The 20,140-nt window shown below is 42.4% G+C and overlaps 1 protein-coding gene across 2 annotated transcripts in view; it reads left to right on the forward strand.

Moving 5' to 3' along the window:
* The window catches only part of LOC8025703 (choline transporter-like protein 4), a 647,806-nt gene extending 628,521 nt beyond the window's left edge, over window positions 1-19,285 (forward strand). For both annotated transcript variants that reach the window (XM_042292600.1, XM_029976939.3), the window contains exons 10-21: window positions 1,884-1,996; window positions 3,139-3,288; window positions 4,577-4,676; window positions 6,153-6,245; window positions 7,508-7,598; window positions 9,529-9,770; window positions 11,860-11,988; window positions 12,511-12,580; window positions 13,763-13,907; window positions 15,289-15,377; window positions 16,025-16,109; window positions 18,619-19,285. In XM_042292600.1, coding sequence (XP_042148534.1) covers window positions 1,884-1,996; window positions 3,139-3,288; window positions 4,577-4,676; window positions 6,153-6,245; window positions 7,508-7,598; window positions 9,529-9,770; window positions 11,860-11,988; window positions 12,511-12,580; window positions 13,763-13,907; window positions 15,289-15,377; window positions 16,025-16,109; window positions 18,619-18,731 — 1,420 coding nt within the window. In that variant the 3' untranslated portion in view covers window positions 18,732-19,285. The remainder of the gene's footprint in view (window positions 1-1,883; window positions 1,997-3,138; window positions 3,289-4,576; window positions 4,677-6,152; window positions 6,246-7,507; window positions 7,599-9,528; window positions 9,771-11,859; window positions 11,989-12,510; window positions 12,581-13,762; window positions 13,908-15,288; window positions 15,378-16,024; window positions 16,110-18,618) is intronic.
* The last annotated feature ends 855 nt before the right edge of the window (window positions 19,286-20,140 follow it).

Below are 20,140 nucleotides of genomic sequence, written 5' to 3' on the forward strand. Positions count from 1 at the left end.
AAATTGGCTTTCACTCAGCAACAAAAGATCTTGCACTACTGACACTGCTGTCAATTGTGTTAAGATTCCCCCCTATATATAATAGCTGGATGCAGCAGGAATACGAAACAACTCGGCAGTGTTGCAATTGTGCGTCCAGAGCTGTTGCTATGGTTCTCACAATAGTAAGACCACCAGGCATAATTGCCCTTGCTTTATACTCTCCTCCCGTTTTTGTGCGAGCAAAGCCAAAGTTACCGGCACAAACACGCTGTCTTCAATGACGCTTGCACTGCATAAGCACACATGCTCTGGCAGGGATGCTGAAAGCTTAGAGCTCACTCACATAGCTTCTGCTGTGCTTGCACCTCAAGTGATACAGAGTAAAGCTTCTCAACTCCAACAGTGGAACAGTAACTACTGTTGTTATTGTCAACAGACCAACACTTGGTGACATTTTTCATATTGCTCAAGTATTAAAAAACAAGCCAAGATTGACACACGTACCATCATGACGGCTTGTGGATGCCTAAATTTCTTGAAGACCTTTAAATTGTTTTCTCAGGCACTTCTTCGTAGAGATGAGGGTTGTCTCTACCGTGCATGTTATTGTTAACCTTCAAGTGCTTGAGGTGCATTAACCAAAGTTGCAGGCATTGATATCAGTGTGACTCAACAGGAATGAACGCTGCCAGAAGCCTAGGTTAACCTGATGCAGTATGCAAGGGCTGCTTTTATGCGTATTCTGTGTTCTGAAGGTTCTAAACTGGAACACATGATAACGGCCGAGATTGAGCTGAGACTTTTCAGTAGAGCAGCAAATGTTAAGAGGATATGGGGGTCGAAAAACGGCAATATTGTGGCAAAAGAAAAGTTATTTTGGGGTTTATATCTTTAAATGTTCATATTTGATGTGTAAAAATAATGAGAACCGGATACGACCGTGAAATTAGTCAAGTACATGTTTGAAAAGCTCCCGGCCTAGAACGGCATAAATTTGAGCAATTTTCGCGTGCGCAGTTCTTCAAATTGTGACATCTCCCGTCATCACATTTATGATGAGAAGTAGGTCCTAGCCATCTCATTTTTATCGCAGTCTTCAGTAGCTTCAATTTTTCACGAAAGATTATTTACAAAAAAATCTGTTTCTCACAACGAAAAAGTATCGCTACACACCTATGGTAACATTCAAATACATTTTTCTCTTTATGTGATTTTGGGGCATCTTTGCAGTTTGCTGGCAAGAATTTTTGTTTGTAATATTGCCCTATCACTATCACATTTGGCCTGCACATGGTTTAGAATATGTAGAATGCAAATATCAAGGTTTGGCTAGAATGTATTTTTTGTATATGTGGGAAAACAAATTTTAAAATGAAAAAGCCTTTGAAAATAGTGTTTTTGCAATTAAAATAAAATAGGTCTCGCACGCATTGTTTTTGTTCTTCCTTGCACTCAGTGGTTTAAAAGGAGCAAATTAGTCTATTTTACTAGGCCCTTTTTGAGTGTGTTGCAATGCACCATGTTTGTGCAAAAATGTTTTTTTTCTATGTGTGCATAGTATCTAGAACATAAAAAAACAAGCTATCTCAAAACTAACTCTAGACCTATGAAAAGGAGTTAAAGCACTATAAGCTGTGAAAATTTCATTCAGTTATCTTAAATAATAAAAAAAAATGTTTTTCCCTGGTGCATGTCCCTTTAAAAGGAAAAACCCTGTTGGCGGGGTTCAAACCCTGTGCCTCCAAATGGGGCTGGGTCACACGCGCTGCCAACTCTGCCACTCATGTGACAATGTCCTGTACCTAATGTTGCCATTTTTTTTGCATATTATTTTCGTTAGTTTGACCGGGTGTAGTAACTCTAGGTGCTGTGACAAAAGTTGTGCTGTACGCTTTCTGTAGTGGACTGCTGGCTGCCATGGTAGTTGCCTTCCTGTGGATTGTTCTCATGCGCTGGCTGGCCACCATCATGGTTTGGCTGAGCATCCTCTGCCTGATTGTGCTGTTCTCCTTTGGTATGTCGCCTCCTTGTCTTCTGGTGTCCTTGCATAGCAATCACCAACACTCGCTGTAACTGTAACTTAGTTATGTCACATTCGGTTCCTGAATGGACTTCTAACCGAATTCTTCTGCACTGTAGCCGGTTTTATTTTGCTTAGAGATGCTATGAATTACTTGCTTTACTAGCTAACTTGCATTCACAGTAAACTCTTTGTGTTTATAAAACATAATACAATTATTTATCAATTGTTAATGTGTGCTGTTATGATTAAAAAAATAACATTGATTACGCAGAAATTGCTGTATAATCCTCAGCTAGTATCTCTCGTCTCACAAATTGACAGTCAGGTCAATTTATTCTAAAATATGGCAAATTAGAAAAGAAATATAAAAATATTCTCTTTCTCTTACCATCATGGCAAAGGCAGTGGTAATGGAATGTAAGGCAGTGCCAAGCTAGATGCTTAGCACTGCATCACATTTTTAGGCACATTAATGTACACAAAGAACCAGCAAAATATTAGTTGTAAGGTACCCACCTACCGGTGAAGCACCCACCTCTCTTTCACTGAAAACTGGGTTAATCTAGACATGGGCGCTTGTCCATGTCTAGATATGGCGCTGGCGGCTTCGTGGTCGCCGAAACGGGGTGAGTATTTTCGGCTGAAGCTAGTGCTTTGGAGAGGGTGCACAGGCGCTAAATGTATATTTTGCGGAATTTCCGAGTTCGGGAAATTTTAATAGTGTGCGCTTCCATAGTATTTTACGGTAGTTGTTTTCGAGCTTCATTTTGCCAAAAACAACTTTCCCAGGGTGGAATTACCTCCTGCCTGGTGTCTTATCTATTGTTCATGATCAGTCATTTAAAAATGCTTTTAACGCTTTGTACTGTTTTCAGCCACAATAATCGAAGCATATTACTGCCTTTTGTTTTTTTCTTGTCATCTTTCGTTGCACTCATTTGCCTCGTAATGCCTCTATGGCCCCGAGGAAATTTAAATAAATTAATATGGTTTCAAAGTTTCATTACACTGCACAATACAGCGGAACACATCTGCCGCAATTTTCAATGCTCTGGAAGATGGGTCTCTCCTCAAAGTCAAGGCAGGAAGCAAGCAGTACATGTTTTTGGCTCCCCGTCTCCTACACATTGCAGGCTCATACTACAGCTTCAGCAAGTACGTGGAGCTGAGGAAGGGCTCGGACAGCAGTGGAGGCAATCTCGTGCAGGACTTTGACGTCTCGATCTCCTTCACCCAGAACCTGCGTGCCTACACGGCAAACAAAAACACCTGGCTCTTCCTGGGTGAGTGTGGTCTGCCATGCGCCCGTTCGTTCGTCCGTCTTTCCCATCAAAGCAAGTGTATTAATTGAGGGGATCACTAACGGCTTTTAAAATTTGGAGAAGATTTGACGAATTTCAGAATTTGCGAAACAGTCACGATATCCCGAAAGATGACCCACCTTGCTAGGAGGCCAAACGAAATTCTTTTTGTTGCTAGACTGAAAAATAAAAAGCTGGAATAAATTGCTCAACTTGGCCGCTCGTCCACTCTTGCCTCATCGGCTGCCCTAGAACCCGCCAGAACTTTCGTTATATTTTAGCAATTATGGAACAACTTTATTTATTGAATTTGCCTGAATTTGAACTTTGCCTCTAAGTTGTCAAAGGAAAGGTTGCCAGCTTGTATTGCCTATGCCATTGCTGAAATTGCATAGATCTAGGTTGTTTCTTCACGGTTTATTTATATTTTCTACTATGGTGTCCTGAAGCCGAGCTAGCAAGAAATAAACTGCTTTGCATCAGAAGTTAAAAAAAAAAAAAAAAAAATTAAGTGCTGTGCTGCAGAGTGCTGAGCATAAATGGGCTTAATTAAGTGTTCTGAGAATCTGGCAAAATTTCCACGCAACAGATTAACTTTATGGAAAAAAATTTTTACGATCGCTAGGATTCGTTTTGGGCTCCATGCAAAATTTGGAAAAATTTGAGTTGTTGCAAAACATGTCATTTGCAATATTTGGGGGATCATCACTTTTGCTTTATGGGCGGCTAATAATACAGCAGCCACCTTGAATATCAAAACTTTGGCTTTGGTTGCTGGAGGTGTAGGCACACTCTATTTTCTTTAAATAAATTTCTCAGTTTATTTTGCTTATAGTTTTTGTCCGTGCACATGTACAGAACTGTTCTGACGCAAATTGAAACTATTCCAGCATTCTTGTGGCTTGAAGCATGCATTCTAGTGCTCCCTGTAAGAGCGTGCACCATGTCCTGCTATTGTCATGACAGGACATTTCATTATATTTTTTAAAGTCTTGAGTGCACTTCCAATGCTCAGAAAATGTGACTCGCAAGCTAATGGCAAATGGACTTAAATTTTTTTTATTCTTTAGCTCGATAAGGAAAATAGCTGGTACAAGTTTCATTAGCCCATCTATGATACTGATAGGATGTGTCAGGGAGGCCAGCTTCACCCTTTTCAAGATGAAATTGTAATTGCAACAAAAATTATGAAAGTTCCTTTTTATTCAGGCTCGCGACTGTACTTAAACATTGTTGATGTTCTACCATTTTCCCGTCCTTTCTAATGCAGGCATCGTCTCGGCAGTCATTTTGCTCATTCTACTCATTCTCCTGATTTTCCTGCGGAAGCGGATTGTCATTGCAATTGCTCTGATCAAGGAAGCCAGCAGGTAAGTCTCGATTTCTATGGCATTAAAAAGGTGGGGTTTTTTCCCCACAAAAGGCCAGGTCATTCAAGCCCCTATGGAATTTCATAGTTTCAATTCGGAGAGACCAGGCCCCAGAACACTGCAGCAGAAATTGTGATAATTTGTGCTGCAGTAGCTAAAAGGCATTTCTCACTGGTGCGCTGAGCGTCCCATATTGTCCACTTATCGTAAGCGATCCCAAAGTGTCAACAAATGACGTCGCAAAAGCTGGCGTGTCATGCTGTCGGATGTTGCAATCCTAATCGCGAAATTTCCGGCGAAGAGGACGAACACCGTCGTCGCGGCGTCCCAACTTGTAGCCAAGGAAGTTTCCGTGAACGAAGTTTCTGTGAATAAATGCGTGGAGACTGAGCTACAGCAAAATGGGCGCCTGCCTCCGACTCCTTCTCTGCTGCCGTGCCGCTGGCGAGATCGCAGCAGGCAATTGTATAACGCTCTTATGACGTCGCGAGGCAGAAGTCGAGGGACCACATTTCGTGACGCAGTAAGCAGGCCAGTCGGGGATGTGCTCGAGGCACAGTGTGTGTGTTGAGCACTGCTCGCTCTCCTGTTGGCATTCGTGCAACTCAACCACCTTTCAAGGCTGTGCTTATTCACACATATTCTAATTTAAAAAAAAAAAAAAAACATTTCTTGAAGAAAGCAACAACTCGGCATTGATTTTCTTAATTTTTGTACTTTTTTTTGTCTTCTTGACAGTAGCGGAGTGAACGTAAGATGTGTCCGTAAAGCTTGTCTCCCCAGTGTATGAGCATTGCAAGAAAAAATGCCTGGAAGTTTGACACGTTTTAAGTCCCTACAGAAGAAATTCGAGCAAGCTGAAATGTTAAACAGCCATGGTTTGCTTCGAAAACTGCAAAGGCAGCATAAGCTGACCGAACAAAGTCCAAAAAGCAATCGCTTGAGGAACCTCCGAGATGATTGATGTGTAGACAATTGATCCAGACCTTCCAAGGAGCACCTTTTGTAGAATGCCTTGCATCTAGCAGTGCTAGTGCTACTTATAGATCATTTCACTAATCGACTTCTGTGTGAGGCCATTTTTGTCCAGTGGGCTGTACAATGCACTTTTTCCGAGTTCTTCTGTGGAATATTTGATGTTGCACATGCATCCACAGCCCAGTGATTCGGCATTTTTTGCCGGAGTGATAAGCGCTGGAAAGTTGTATACTGTCACTCTGAGTGTACATTTGAACAGAAACGTTTTAAGCACGATTAAGAACATACTTACTATGTTGCTGCTTTCATTGTTTCTGTCTTCTCTCTTCTCTCTCCTTCTCCACTAATAGGTTTCAGAACAGAGGTAAAGTTTTTCTCCCAAAGGCTCTTGTATTTTTGTTAGAAGTGTTGTTCTTAACGTTGTAAATAGGGCTGGGCAAAATTTTCAATTTTGTTTTCTTGTTCATTTTTATTTGTGCTCTTCACGTTTTATTGCAGGGCCGTGGCACTGATGCCATCTGCTCTGTTCTTCCCACTGCTTCCCTATCTGCTTCACCTGCTGCTATTTGTTTTCTGGGGATCCGTGGCTGTGTATCCTTTTCGTGCAATTGATCTGGTGAATGTTGCTACTCAACCATACTCTGTCGCTGGAGGGCACCGAACTAAACATTCGAGCCAGGTCGCCAGTTAATTATAATAATAAGTTAGCAAGTCACAATTACAACACAACATTGCCAAGAATCAAAACAACCTAGAAAAATATACTTACGATGAGGCACAATATGTCGTGTTTCAGTTTTCATTTCCTTCTAATCATGTATAGTTTCTTAGCAGTTTTGAGTTTCAACTAGTATTGATACTTGTTGTTGCTTGTGTAGAAACCTTGTATAGTGTGGCCAGATCCTGCTCTAAAACGAGACTAAAAAAATCTGCTCCTGCACATAAAAGCTTGAACTTTCACCAAATGTGCATTGCAGAACTCTGTTTTACCTTGTGAAATTTTAAGGCATAGTTCTCTTCCTGTAAAAAATTAAGACAAACAAACTTGCCATGGTCAGGGACGGGTGTGTTCACAGACGACTGAGCTAGCCATGAATTTAGCTTGCGGTGCCATCTACCGATATGCACAGCGAGCAGACAACAAACTGCATTGTCTGCTTGCTGCGCTTTTCGGTAAATGGTGCTTGCCACAAGTTACATTCATTGCTAACTCGATCGTCTGCGAACACATTCGCCATTGATTTGGCCAAGTTTGTTGGTCTCATTTTTTGAAGGAGGAAAACTAGACCTTGAAATTTCACAATGTAAAACTTGCCACCTCAATGCACATTCATTGAAAGTTAAAGCTTTCGACATATAGGTGCCTTGTTTTGCAGCTTATTTTACTGCATAGGATACACTGTAGCCACCCTGTATATTGCTACTAATTACTGTTAAATGGCAAGTGGCTATTCATTGTTTTGAATGCTCTTTTTTTTTCAAGGCTAAGGAAAATAGGAAAGTCTCAAAAGTGCAGTCAGGGTCTTCTTTTTAAAAAAAAATTAATTGCCAGGAATTTTGTTTTACGAGTCTATCAGTATTTTTATTTTGTGAATATCGTACCAGTATTAAAGCTTTTGAAGTAGTTTCTTTTTTTAGTCTATTGGTATTTTGATGACTATATTGGTGGCCCGTTCCATTAATGGGTGTTTTTTTTATTATTTATTTTCATGCCGTGTATGTAATATGTTCTCGTTTTGGGTTGGTGGACTCTGACACTAATTAATCACTTAAAAATTTATTAAATTAGCCAGTCACTTCAACAAAATAAGTATAATCTGAAAAGTTGATGCCCTTAACAACGACGTCGTCAGGTACCTCGCGTCTAGCGGCAAGGCGGACTACAAGTACATGAACATGACTGCTGGAAATGAATCCATGACCACCAAGGACTGCACCTTCGAGGTGAGGGTCGCGCCAAGGAATTCAAATGTCCGCATCTTGAGTATGACGAAACGGAGATATATTGAAATCACTGGCTGTCATTTTTGTAAAGGGGCATAGTAGTTGCACCAACTCCGAGAATCGCTTACTTGAGCCAAAAGTTGATACAAAAGTGTGTGTGGTGGTTCTGTCGAAACACTTGTGGTAAGATGCTGGCCTTGAAATATTTTGCATACTTCTCGTCCGATTGTGATGAAATTCTCACACACAGACGTTTGGTGTTACACACCAATGTAATCTTATTTTTGTTGCTATACTTTATAGCAGGAGTTCGCAAACATTTCTACCTTAATCAACCTTTGTTTCCTTTAATGATAAGCAATTTCTGCATGGATACCGTAAAGCAGTAAACATGCCGACCATGTAAACAAAAATGTGCATACCAGTGAGCGTTTGGCTCTTAGTTATGCATCAGTGGGTGGCTCAGATCTGCTTAAGTAGTGTGTAAACTGGAAAAACGCTTCACTAAGGGGCAGGGGCAGCCAAGGAAATTTGGGAGCTCTGGGAGCCTATATGAGTACTCTGAGGAACCCCCATCCTTCAACAAGTCCAATTTGATAATCCATGTATTATAACTAAAATACCGTGTTTTCGGTGTTTCTTTTTTTGTTTTTGTTGCCTCGGATTTGGGGGTATTTTTTTGGATGGGGGGGGGAGTATTTTATTTTTCATAGATTCGCTGTTTTTTGTGTAAATTGGTTAAGTTCTAACCAATTTACCCAAAAAACGTAATATGTAAGAAAAAATAAGCCCCCAAAAAATACCCCAAAAATAAAAAAAAGATAAACACAGAAAACGGGGAACTCTAATTATAACCATGTTGAATATACTTGAGACTGGGGTAGAAAAAAACATAAAAGTCGAAGAAACAAAAACAGAGCTGAGTTTGAGACGTCGTCCTGTCCCGTTCTGTTTCTTCGACTTTCATGTTTTTTCTACCCCAGTCTCAGGTATATTCAACATGGTTAACATCCACCAGCTCGCCTGCACCCTTACTATTGTATCTCTAATTATAACTTTCATGAGCACTGCAACTTGTATATGGCAAACGTTTCTGCCCCACTTCTTTAAGATACTCCTATCGAGAACTCTGGCGGAAAGTATATATATCTATGTATTGTGCAATTCATAGAGTGCAACAAACCATTCTTACAATTTACCGTGATCCTAAAACATTATACCACATGTTGAAATTCTCTCAGTGACAATTTGAAATGAGTTGGTGTACTTCTTGCCAATTAAAAGATCTACACATTCTTTAGAAGACTTTGTATTGTTTCATTTCCCAATTTGAATTTGAATTTATTGAATTTTTCTTTGGAGATATATATTGGGAAGAGAAGGCGGAGGCAAGGAGGCTGCAGAATCTGACGAAGTCTGCGCTCTCCACATAATGTTCTTGGTGCAGGTCAGCCGGCAATCAACGGTACAAACAAACAAATTAAGAGAAGTGCAATGAAACACCTACAATGAATTTTAAACTTCACACGGCAGTTTAGATCAGCAGGGAAAGAAAAATATATAAGAAGTAAACTAAGTAAGAAGTAATCAGTAGGGAAGTGAAAACTATGGTGTTGATTTGAAACACCCAGTCTCCAATACCAGTAATAGTTGTGCTGCAGGATATTCAAAAGAAAGTGATTAGATGTTAGAATTTTTTCACTGATAATTAAAGGTGAATCCTTGTAGTTATTGGCAATTAGAAAATCTCATATGGCACACAACCTTTGAAAGTCTTCATCTTGCTGTTTTCTGATTTATGATATACCAAACCTAAAAACAAGTTTAAACTATAAGGCAGACTTCGAGTCAGTAAGGTGAAAACCTGCTTGTGAAGGGTGTGCAGTGGAATCTAGTATGCCAGCGACCTGAGAAGACGCCTCTCTCGCAGGATGTGAACAAGACGAGCACGATCGATGGACTCAAGTGCCAGTTTGCGCAGTACATCACGAACCAGCACCTGTCGAGGGCGCAGATCTACAACGTCATCGGCCTCATCTGGGGCATGTTCTTCATCGTGGGGCTGGGACAGGTGGCACTGGCGGCCGCCTTCGCCTCCTACTACTGGGCCTTCCGCAAGCCGCAGGACGTGCCTTTCTTCGCCGTGCTCAACGGACTCTGCCTCACCCTCAGGTGACTCATACTCCCCAGGGCTCTGCGCTTCTGGGGCGTATTTCCCCCATATGTTCGGTGTTTTCCGGTGCATATTTTCGGTGTCAAAAAAATTTTGCATTTATCGGGGCTTGTGTTGAAACAGCATGTAGACTTGGGGATTCCTCAACCTTCAATGAACACGTGCTTCACTCAAATACTTGGAAAACTTTCTAGTGCCGTTAAGGGAAGGAAACAAAATAAAGGGATAGAGGAGGGAAGCAAAAAATGAAAGACGTTTACAATTCCCTGTAATGCCGAATTACAGCGCAGCTCTTGAGGAGGAGGAGGGGAGGGTATCCTTTTCTTCCCATACCCTCTCCTCCTCCTCCCCTTCCTCCCTTGTGAAGGCCTCGTGAAGGTTGTGACCTTCACGAGTTAAGGTCACAGAAGGTCACGAGTGAAGTGACGTTACAGTGAAGGTCACAAGTGACCTTAGTGATGTCACTCATGGCCCTAGTGACCCTCGTGACATCACGTGTGACGTCATTATGGAAAACGTCCCATAATGCAACGCACAATTACACTGACGGCAACGCCACTCAAGCCAGAACCGGGCGCCCAAGAACTGTGCTTTGAAAGAAATAAGGGAAGGAAACAAAATAAGGGGATGAGGGAAGAAAATGAGATAAGGGGATAGGAAAGGAAACAAACTAAGGGGATAAGGAAAGGAAATGAATGAGATAAGGGGGATAAAGAAACAAAATAAAGGAATAAGGGAAGGAAAACTAATAAGAGGATTAGAGAAGGAAACATAATAAAGAGGTAATGAAAGGAAGCAAAATGAGGGGATAAGGAAAGGAAACAAAATAAGGGGATAAGGGGTGGAAACAAAATGAAGGAATAAGGGAAGGAAACAGAGTAAGGGGATAAGAAAAGGAACCAAATAAGAAGACAAGGGAAGGAAACAGACTAAGTAGATAAGGGAAGGAAATGAGATAAGGGGATAGGGAAGAAAACAAGATAAGTTTATAAGGGAAGGAAACTAAGGGGATGAGGGAAGCAAACTGAGTAGATAGGAAAGGAAGCAAAATAAGGGGATAAGCCAGGATATGGGAATAGAGAAGAAAACTAGATAAGGGGTATGTTTCCTGAAGAAAGGAGCAGCCTCACAGACAGTTCAGTGCACACTGAACTTTTTTGGGTTTTGGCTAAACACTAAATTAAGCTATAGACAAACATTTCTTCCGTTAAAGCTTGCATTTTTTGCTACTTAAATACAGCTCCAATTAGTTCTTTTTTTTTTTTTTAGTTTCCCTCATTTTTGATAAAGCCAGCTCGGGAATTGATTACTTCTTGGGGTTTGTGTTGAAAACGTGGAATCCTACTTAAGCCCTACCCCAGGCAGCACAGATTTCCTGTGAATGTCCAAAGGATGTCTCTGGAACATTGGGATATCCTCAGGATGTTCGGAGAACCGTGCGTGCTACAAGGGGTGCTCAAATAAGTTTTGCAGGAGCCTTCAAAGCCTTGCTAAAGCCTTACTCAAGAGTGCCTAATCTTTCACCGACTGAGGTGGGTTCGGCCTGAACCGAGACATGTGTACTCTCTGACAATCGCTACACCGGGTCAAACTGGATCCTGTGAACAAACTTTGTGTAGATGTAATAGGATATAAGCTTGGATTGATACAGTAGCCAAGGTGTTTTCAAATAACATCTGTTAAATGTATAAATACTTGCACTTTTTTTTTTATGAAAGTCTGTTGTGACATTACTTTCCATTTAGCAGAGCTATTACCATGCATTGACGATTTGGTATATGGACTGTTTGTTTTTATTCAACGCAGCTTTTATTGAAAAAAGAACTTTAAATAATGAAATCGACCCGCCATGATAATGGGACGAGCCAGTTTAATGAGTACTTAAACAAATAATTAAACAATTTCAGGTAATTAGCTTGCTCATCCTCTAGCTACACTTTTGTCCTAATGTCCTCCACAGCCGGTGATGTTATTCCTAAAAAATTCTTCAATTATTTTTAGCTTTTCTTTATTTTTTAAATCTGGTTTGAATGAAAACAAGAAAGCTTACATTTCTTTATCTGTTATATTTCTTTCATCTTTTTTTAGGTATCATCTGGGTTCTGTTGCTTTTGGCTCCCTGATTCTGACTATTGTGAGGTGCATACGGATTGTGCTCGAATATGTGGACGCCAAGCTGAAGAAATATGACAACCAGTTCACAAAATGCCTGCTCAGGTAAGCTACCCTGTGGTCAAACCTTTTAGCAAATTTCTCTACGGAATTAGCAATTTTTTCTACCGGTTCCTTCGCTAATGTACAGTCTAAGCTCGTTATAACAAACCCTGATTTTGACCAAGATTTTGGTTTATTGTAAAAGGAGTATGTTGTATGCAGATATGAAGTTAGTTGGGGGGAGTTAATGGAGAATAGAGGAAAACCAACCCAACTTCACAAATCTGTATGTTATAGCCAAATGTCTGTTGTAACCAGGTCTTTTATAATGAGCTCAGACTGTATCGCCTATCAGTTGTTACAAGGCTCCAAAGGGCAATTGAGATTTGAATTGGATCTTACTAGTTTTGTTGAATGCACTCGTAATATGTACCCCAATAATGCCCCATAATATGTCAATGTGTCAACCGCTCATCTGCATGTTCTTTGCTATTTCTATCGTAATATGTGCCAGTATGTGAAGAGTAGTTGCCTTCAGAATCTATTTGTAAAAGCAAAATGATCTCTGTATGCTTCCCGTTGCAGATGTTGCAAGTGCTGCTTTTGGTGCTTGGAAAAATTCCTCAAGTTCATCAACAAAAATGCATACATCATGGTGAATATTTGCCACTTTCAGACACTTTCCATGCAAGGGTGATAATGAACAATGATGAACCAGCATTATTCATCATTGTTTTAACATAGGTATAGTTTCTGTAGCGAACATCCAGGCATTCAACGCAGAAACGGCAGTGGTTGGCAGAACTGCCTAGGATTTCATTGCTTAGTTGGTGACTCTTGACACAGCATTTTCTCTAGCTCTTTAGTTCCTACATTTCACACACATGCACAGCTTTTCTTCCTTGCACCCTGTGACCATGCTGCACAGAAGTCCACCTAAAGGCCCGTTCACACTCTTGCGACCGAGTAAGACTGAGAGAGACGAGATCTCTTACAACTTCTTAAATGTTTCTAGAATGAGGGAGCACACTGACATTGTGGCGCCATCTATGCGGTGACCCTAGAACTGCATTTCACAAAAGCGAAAGTTTTGCGGGGTTTCCGAGGTCAAATGTGCGTAATACCCATAGAAAGGCTCGTTTATAACATTGACAAAAGTTTTTCGAGCCAAAAAAGAAAGGATATTGCGCGAGAAATAAAAAAAAATATGCCGGACCGCCGAGTTTACACTGCTTCCCAATAGATGGCGCCAGTGTGTTCTCTGGTTTAAGAAGTTTTAAGGAACCCAGGTTTAAGAGGTCGCAAGCAGTCGCAAGAGTGTGAACGGGCCTTAACACTCTTTTCAAAAGCGTGTGCACTCCACTAGTTGCTAAATCAGTTGTCCGAGGCTGCCAAAAAAAAAAAATTGATGTTAATGTTTATACAGCATAAAGTCAATCTGCCTTTGAGGTGCGGCGGCACTGGTTTAGGTTGTAGATGATATATTTAGCTAGTGGAGTACCACTGCCAGCCTGGGGTTTTTAATGTGCATCACTCAGTAGTGACCCACAACCGCACGCCGGTACGGTGCTCATCCAAATCGAAACAGGCAGTGGAGGCTGCCATATTTGGGCATGCGTTTTAAGCATGAATCAGACACAAATGCTGCATCAGATCTCAATGTGAACTTGGGCCCAATCGCACGCTTCACACAGGAAGCAATGCTTAACATATTGCAGTCGCCGGTGTCACTCGATAGACCTCTGAAAAGGGTCCATTGAACGCCGGAGGATGTGGTGCAGTGGATTGCAGATTCTTAGCGCGCCCCCTGACGATTGGTCTCGTGGCGTCTCCCTAGATCGCCATCTACGGGAAGAACTTCTGCACCTCTGCCAAGGAGGCGTTTAAGTTGCTCATGCGCAACGTGGTGCGGGTGGTCGTGCTCGACAAGGTCACTGACCTGCTGCTCCTCGTTGGCAAGCTCGTCATCGTCGGCATTGTCGGTAAGCTTCGCAGTCGTAGGGCCCCGTCGGAGCCCAGTGATTGTCAAGATGATACCTTTCGGCTAATGTGCCGAAAGGTATCGTTTTTATGAAACCAAGCGAAATGCGAGAACTGTGTGTATTTTCACCTTGTATCTTTTTGCTTTTTATCGTTTGTACCTTCCACTCCTGTAATGGCCCTGTGATAGGGCTAACAGTATCAATAAATAAATCAATGCCCAAAAGTAGGCACGTGTCAATAGTGGATTTTGAGTTTGAAGCAAATTCAAATAAATGGAGGTTATGGCCGAATATTTTCTGATCCAATGTCGGATAGTTTTTCCGAACCTTTCACTACCATTGCACCATGCTTAAGCAAAACTCCGGCTAAACTTTTGAATGTTCATGCAGAGAAAGCGCTGCAAGAGACAAGCACGGAACAAATCTGGAGCACAAGTTTGTCTGCTTTTCTGCAGGGGTTGTGCTGACATCAGAACGCCAAGTTCTGATTAGCTCTGATTAGAGGATTGTGGATAGACCTCAAGGCAGCTTGTTTTAAGTTCCACCCACTATCTTTTAATCGGAGCCAATCGGAGCTCGGCGTTCTGAAGTCATTACAGCCCCTGCAAAAGAAGCAAACAAACTTGCACACTGTATAGAACAAAACAAGGTTTGAAGGTTGTTCCTAAGCTTACGCATCAAAGCTCACTTATTTTTAATGCAGCTGTACTTCTGAGCTATGGCCTCAGAGAGGCCACTGCCTACATTGGGGTGGCAAATAAACAACGAATTTGACATAAAATAAAACCTATAGAGGTGCCCAGATATGCCTATTCAGAGGGATTTATATATCTGCTTGCTAGATCCATGTATCCTTTCTTAAATCTCGAATTCGAAAAAACAAAAACAAGCACGAATGATGAAAGTGGGCTGCCAAGCAATCGCTGCCTAACACATACTCTTGCGTAGGAGCTGCAGTTTAATTTAGAAAATTTTACCGCGATGTAGGTATCAACTTTCACAAAGCTTGTTTCTTTTTAAATTACACCGGGCATATGCTTGCAGCATCCAGCTTTGAGGGTGTGTTTTTTCTCCTAGTAAGCACTTGGGTGCGCTGCGGCGAAGCGAGGTCTGCAGGTGTTGCTTCTCCGCAGTGCACGAATGCTTGGTAAGAAGCGTGCTTCACAGGGCTACTCTGCCGCAATCAACGTTTCGAAAAGTAGGAATATTGCAGTTCATCTCAAAGTGAATATTGAATAGCGTATTATTTAAAACTACTATTCGAATGTTTTCCTCAACCCTACTCAAAAGGCATCATAAATGTGGATACATACATGGACACAGCCGACCGAGCGTGACCCTCAAGATGCACATGACCCTCTCTTCTTTCCTCTTCTTGCAGCCATTCCCACCTTCTTTGTGTTCACTCGCAAGGTTGACTTTCTGAATGGACACGTCCCTGAGCTTAACTACTACATGCTGCCTGTTCTGGTAAGGAACTTTGGTATCTGTCTTCACGTTGCATGGGCAGTTTGAATGCCCTTTAGCCAGATGGCATTCCGCAGTTGGTGTGTCAAGTCTCAATGCTGCATGTGCCGCATGCACGTTTGCCCGATTCTCGGGATACATATGTATTGTTTCAAACACTCGCGTAAAAGTTTGTGTTAAACAATTTCAGAAGGAGAGAGTGGCATACAGATCCAACTGTATTCTAGTGTGAATAGATCCTTTTGCTAAATTACCCAAGCACCGAGGTACATGCTGCGTGTGTAGTTACACGGGCTCTACGTGCTAGTGTTTACAGCAGTAACTGATCCAAAGCAAAAATCTAAAATAAAGGGCACTTCACATGTGCATTCGTCAACACCTTATTTTGGTTAGTTACTTTGACTCTTTCATACAGATAATGTCAGTGCATGCAGCACACGTGCCTACATTCCCAGCATTCTCCCTGGTGCTTGAATAATTTGGTGAAAGGTCTATACCGGCCCAATCCGCAATGCAGGAAAATCCTGCGGTGCATGGAACCTCGAACCAGAAGTTATGAAACGGGGGCATGAAAATATGCAATAAGAGATGCTTGTGTACTTTCTGATCTTGCGCAACCGAAGGGTTTCTTCTTTTTCCTTTCCTAACAGACGATTTCAGTGGGTGCCTACATCATTGCTTCGAGCTTTTTCAGCGTCTACGGGATGGCAGTGGACACGCTGTTCCTTTGTTTCCGTAAGTCCATTCTTCAGTAACTGCCTAGCTATTATAATAGCTAGGGAGGACCCAAACTGCAACGTTGCAGCCTCGGTGCAAGCTTCATACTTTAGATATTGGAAGAGAGTTGTTTGTCTGAGTCAACACGTCAGATTTTGAAAAGTGTTTATTAGGGTTCTCCCGACGGTGGACGGTAGTGGCTTTGCCGCCCACCGCTCTGACTGACCGCCCACCGCTGAAGTATTTACATTTTTTTTTTTATGTTGCGGGATGACGATGCGATTTCGCCTGCGCACATGGCTGCAGACCGTCGCCGTCGTATTGAGCAGGTCCGCGCATCGCCAAGTTATCATTCGCTATTGCATCGCTGACTGCCGCCACTGCCACACTGCTTCAAACAAAGAGCACGGGCGCTCGCCGTGTTTCTTTTTCTTTTGTTTTTCTTTCTCTATCTCAGCGGCGCGCCGCTGGCAGTGCCCGAGGGGGGGGGGGGGGGGGGGGGGCAAGGCAATAAACAGATGGCGACGAACCAAAAAAACAAGCAAATAAACAAATGCGCCCCCCCCCCCTCCCCCTCCCCCCTCCGGTAACGTCCACCCTTCAGAAATTCCTGGGGAGAACCCTGGTGCCCTGGTGCCCTGGTGTTTCTTGTCTGAGTTGACACATTACCTTTTAAAGAGTCTCTTCAGTTTATATAAGTATGATGCATAAGGCTGGTTCTCATATTTGCATCTGATTGTGATAAAATGCATTTCAACCCGCTTACCATGAGTCAGCACACTGCAGTGTCATCTATCGAGCACCGTGTCTCAAAACGCTTTCGATCTCTGTATAACTGAACCGCAGCTTTGGCAGTAGTTGCGAGCTAAAACCTATGCACTATTTATGAGAAATGGTAGCTTATAACATTATCAGAATTTCTTAAAACATGGTGAAAGAATGACACAGTTGAGAAATGTTTCAGCGTTCTTCAATAGATGGCCCAAGCGTGCTCTTTCATCGTAAGCAACCATAAGTGGTTGCAACATAGTTGATTACACTCTAGCGCAAATGTGTCCACCAATCTTTATGCTGTGCAGAAGCTCACCATATTTTAAGTAAAACGATGAGCTCGCAACCATGTGCTCACAGTTGGTCGACACAGACATGGTCCAACTTCGAAGACCGCAATGTCTCTCTCGTTCAAGCCAGACCACTCTAAAGAAGTCGCCGTTTTTTTCCTCACTTAGGGTGGTCACCAGTACAACCTCTCGTTTCACAAAACCAACTGCGACACTTTCAAAACTAAACAGTTGCAATGCTTTTTTTTTTTTTTTTCACAAAGCATTGTTTACATTTTTTTGAACGTGTGTGAGCAAGTTGAACTGTGTTATGAGAGACTCTTAAAGGGCAACTCCGCTCAATACCGAAGATTTCGAGATAATGAGTGATTTCGAATTAAAAAGCCCAAGTAAAAGACACTACGTCGTTTGCTTCGCGAAAAATGGGATATATATTTTTAAATCTAATTTTAAACACGAGCGGAAATCGAAACCGAAACTTCGGCTCCGTCCGGCAACATTGGCCTCGGGCCGCCAAGTACATGACCATCACGTGGTACGAGATGTCACGTGATCCTCGGCCCAAAGACGGGCGGGACGGGGGCGGGCGTGCGGCAGGCGCGAGTGTCGTCTGCACCGCACTCTTTGCCACGTTTTGGCGTCTACAGCATTCGACGACGTCTGCACAACTGCGGCATAAGTCTGCGACTCTGCGCACGTGGTGTCCATAGTGTGGACGAAACTCCGAGAGGCAATAATCACAAACGGTGAGACGACGACGGTGGTTGTGACGCGGAAGATGGCGGTAACGGCGGTTGGTCTGCTCCCAAGAAGCGCGCTGCGCAGGCGCGTACGCCAGTCACGTGGACACCGCTGAGCGCCGAGAGGCAACGTTGCTGACGTCATGCGCTACGCTCGATCGGAGAAGTAAAAACAAGCAAAAGGGGGCCATGATGATGACGTTTAGCTCAATGTTGGCTCCGCCCATGCCGTAGCCTTGACTGCGCTGTTGGTTGCGCCTGAATTCGCCCGTTCGAGTCAGCCGATTTGGGCAACTTGGCGAGTTGCAAAGTTTGCTTGACCATTTAAGAAACATTTATACAGAACTGTGGCGTAATATTTGACGTGTGGTCTTCCTAGGCGATACTGAAGAGGACTGCATTGTTTTTTCAAAACCAAAAATGAAGCGGAGTTGCTCTTTAAGAGGGATGTGACCACAGGAGCAAATTTAACCTGTTTAGTAAACTTTTAGCAGGGGTCACCCATTTTTAGTTGGATTCTCTTTAAATAAAAAACACAAAAAAGGTTCTTCACGTCTACGCAAGTTCCTCTTGAAGGGACACTGGCAATGTTGATTTGTACTGAAACCTGTTGAACTAGTGCCCAACTATACTCGGAAGAAAATATTTGCTGCTTTATCAGTGATTAGTGCTAGGTTTAGCGGGTTCACGCTCTGAAAAAGATCCGCTTTTAACTCCTCAACGCAGTGGAAGACTGTGAGCGACACGACGGCTCGGAAGAGAAGCCGTACTTCATGTCCAAGGAGCTCATGAAGATTCTCGACAAGAAGAACAAGTTCCAGGACACGACCAACAAATGAGAGGACCAACATTTGAGCGTTCCTGCATTTGTTTGTTTGAATTGTGTTGCGCACGTGAACTACGTCCACGGCAGGTGACAGAGTTTTCTCACGCGACTGCCGACTCCGAAGGTATCCATCAGCTGTTCTCAATTTACCCTTTTCATTTTTGTTTTTGGAATACCTGTGGAAAACACCCGTATATACTACATTCATTTGCTGGAACGCGTGTGGCCACGAATGTATGTTTGGTTGTGTGCCCGTGTCAATGATCTTCCGAGTTTTATGAATGGATAAGAGCAGCTTTTTTGTGTTATCCACATTGTTGGCTCCCTTCTTTTTTACTTCTTAGAAGAGCCAGGCCAGTTTGTGCTCTCGAAGCAAAGTTCTGTCCCGTGCAACTTTTACCCCCCCAGAGAATTGTGGCATTAGTTGTATCTTGGTAACATGTACTTCGGTCCTCACTGCCTTCTTATTATTTTTGAGTCTGTTTATATCATCGTCATTTAAGGAAATGCCAAAGTTCACCGTTCGAATAAAGTGCAAAGCCTCGCTGTGCTTTATTTCTTGCCCGAGTTGTCTTGTGTTTTACTCTTGCTGCGGTGCCGAAAAGTCTGCCTCTTTGGCGTACTCCGTCAGTACTTCTACGGTGGGCTAGTTAATATCGGTATTCTGGTAGGAAATGTTTGATATACCCCTTGTGGTAAGATAGTTTGCATTACCAACTTAGAGATGCAGTTTGTTTTGCAGAGTTGTTACATGTAAAATAACCACTCCAGTTAAAAATTAAATAAAAAAAGTTATGGTTTCAGTAACACAAGCAAGATTCCAATCGTGGTACAAAAATATAAAATGAAAGCTGGGAAATTTCTATCTCCAAATCGTATCTTGAGAACCCATTCCTGTAGAACGTCCACTTGTATAAAAATTAACTTTTCAGAAAAATAAAGAAAAAAAAAACCTTCACTACATTTTTGCTATACCAGTACCGAAAAGCAAATTAGTACTACAATCCATTTGTTTGTCATTGACCAGATGATGGTTCTCAGTCGTAAGGCTTTACAATATCTTCCAAAATTGCCGGCTCCAGCGATATCGACGCCGCATGGTGGCAACGCCGAGAAGCTCCAAGAGAAGGTTGTTTTGCCGCTGTCGTCTGCTGGTCTGCTTTCGCTGCTGGTTCTCGCAGGCAGCATAGCTTTACGTGCTTTCTTATTAAGTTCCACTAAATAACCCCGATTCACTGGTGCCGCAACAAATAAGGGATGAATAAGGATGCGAAAAAATTTTAGTGGTGTGCAATTTCTTCCATCCTCGAGCTGAAAAACAATGTCGCACAAAACATGTTCTCGTGCAAAACTTGTAGCGAGACCTACAGACTGGAGCAGATTTATAAAATACAGATTGCCATAAAAGTCGCCTCAGCAAAA

The sequence above is a fragment of the Ixodes scapularis genome, unplaced genomic scaffold (genome assembly GCF_016920785.2).
Source record: "Ixodes scapularis isolate PalLabHiFi unplaced genomic scaffold, ASM1692078v2 PGA_scaffold3__209_contigs__length_174095766, whole genome shotgun sequence".
Taxonomy (NCBI): Eukaryota; Metazoa; Arthropoda; class Arachnida; order Ixodida; family Ixodidae; genus Ixodes; species Ixodes scapularis.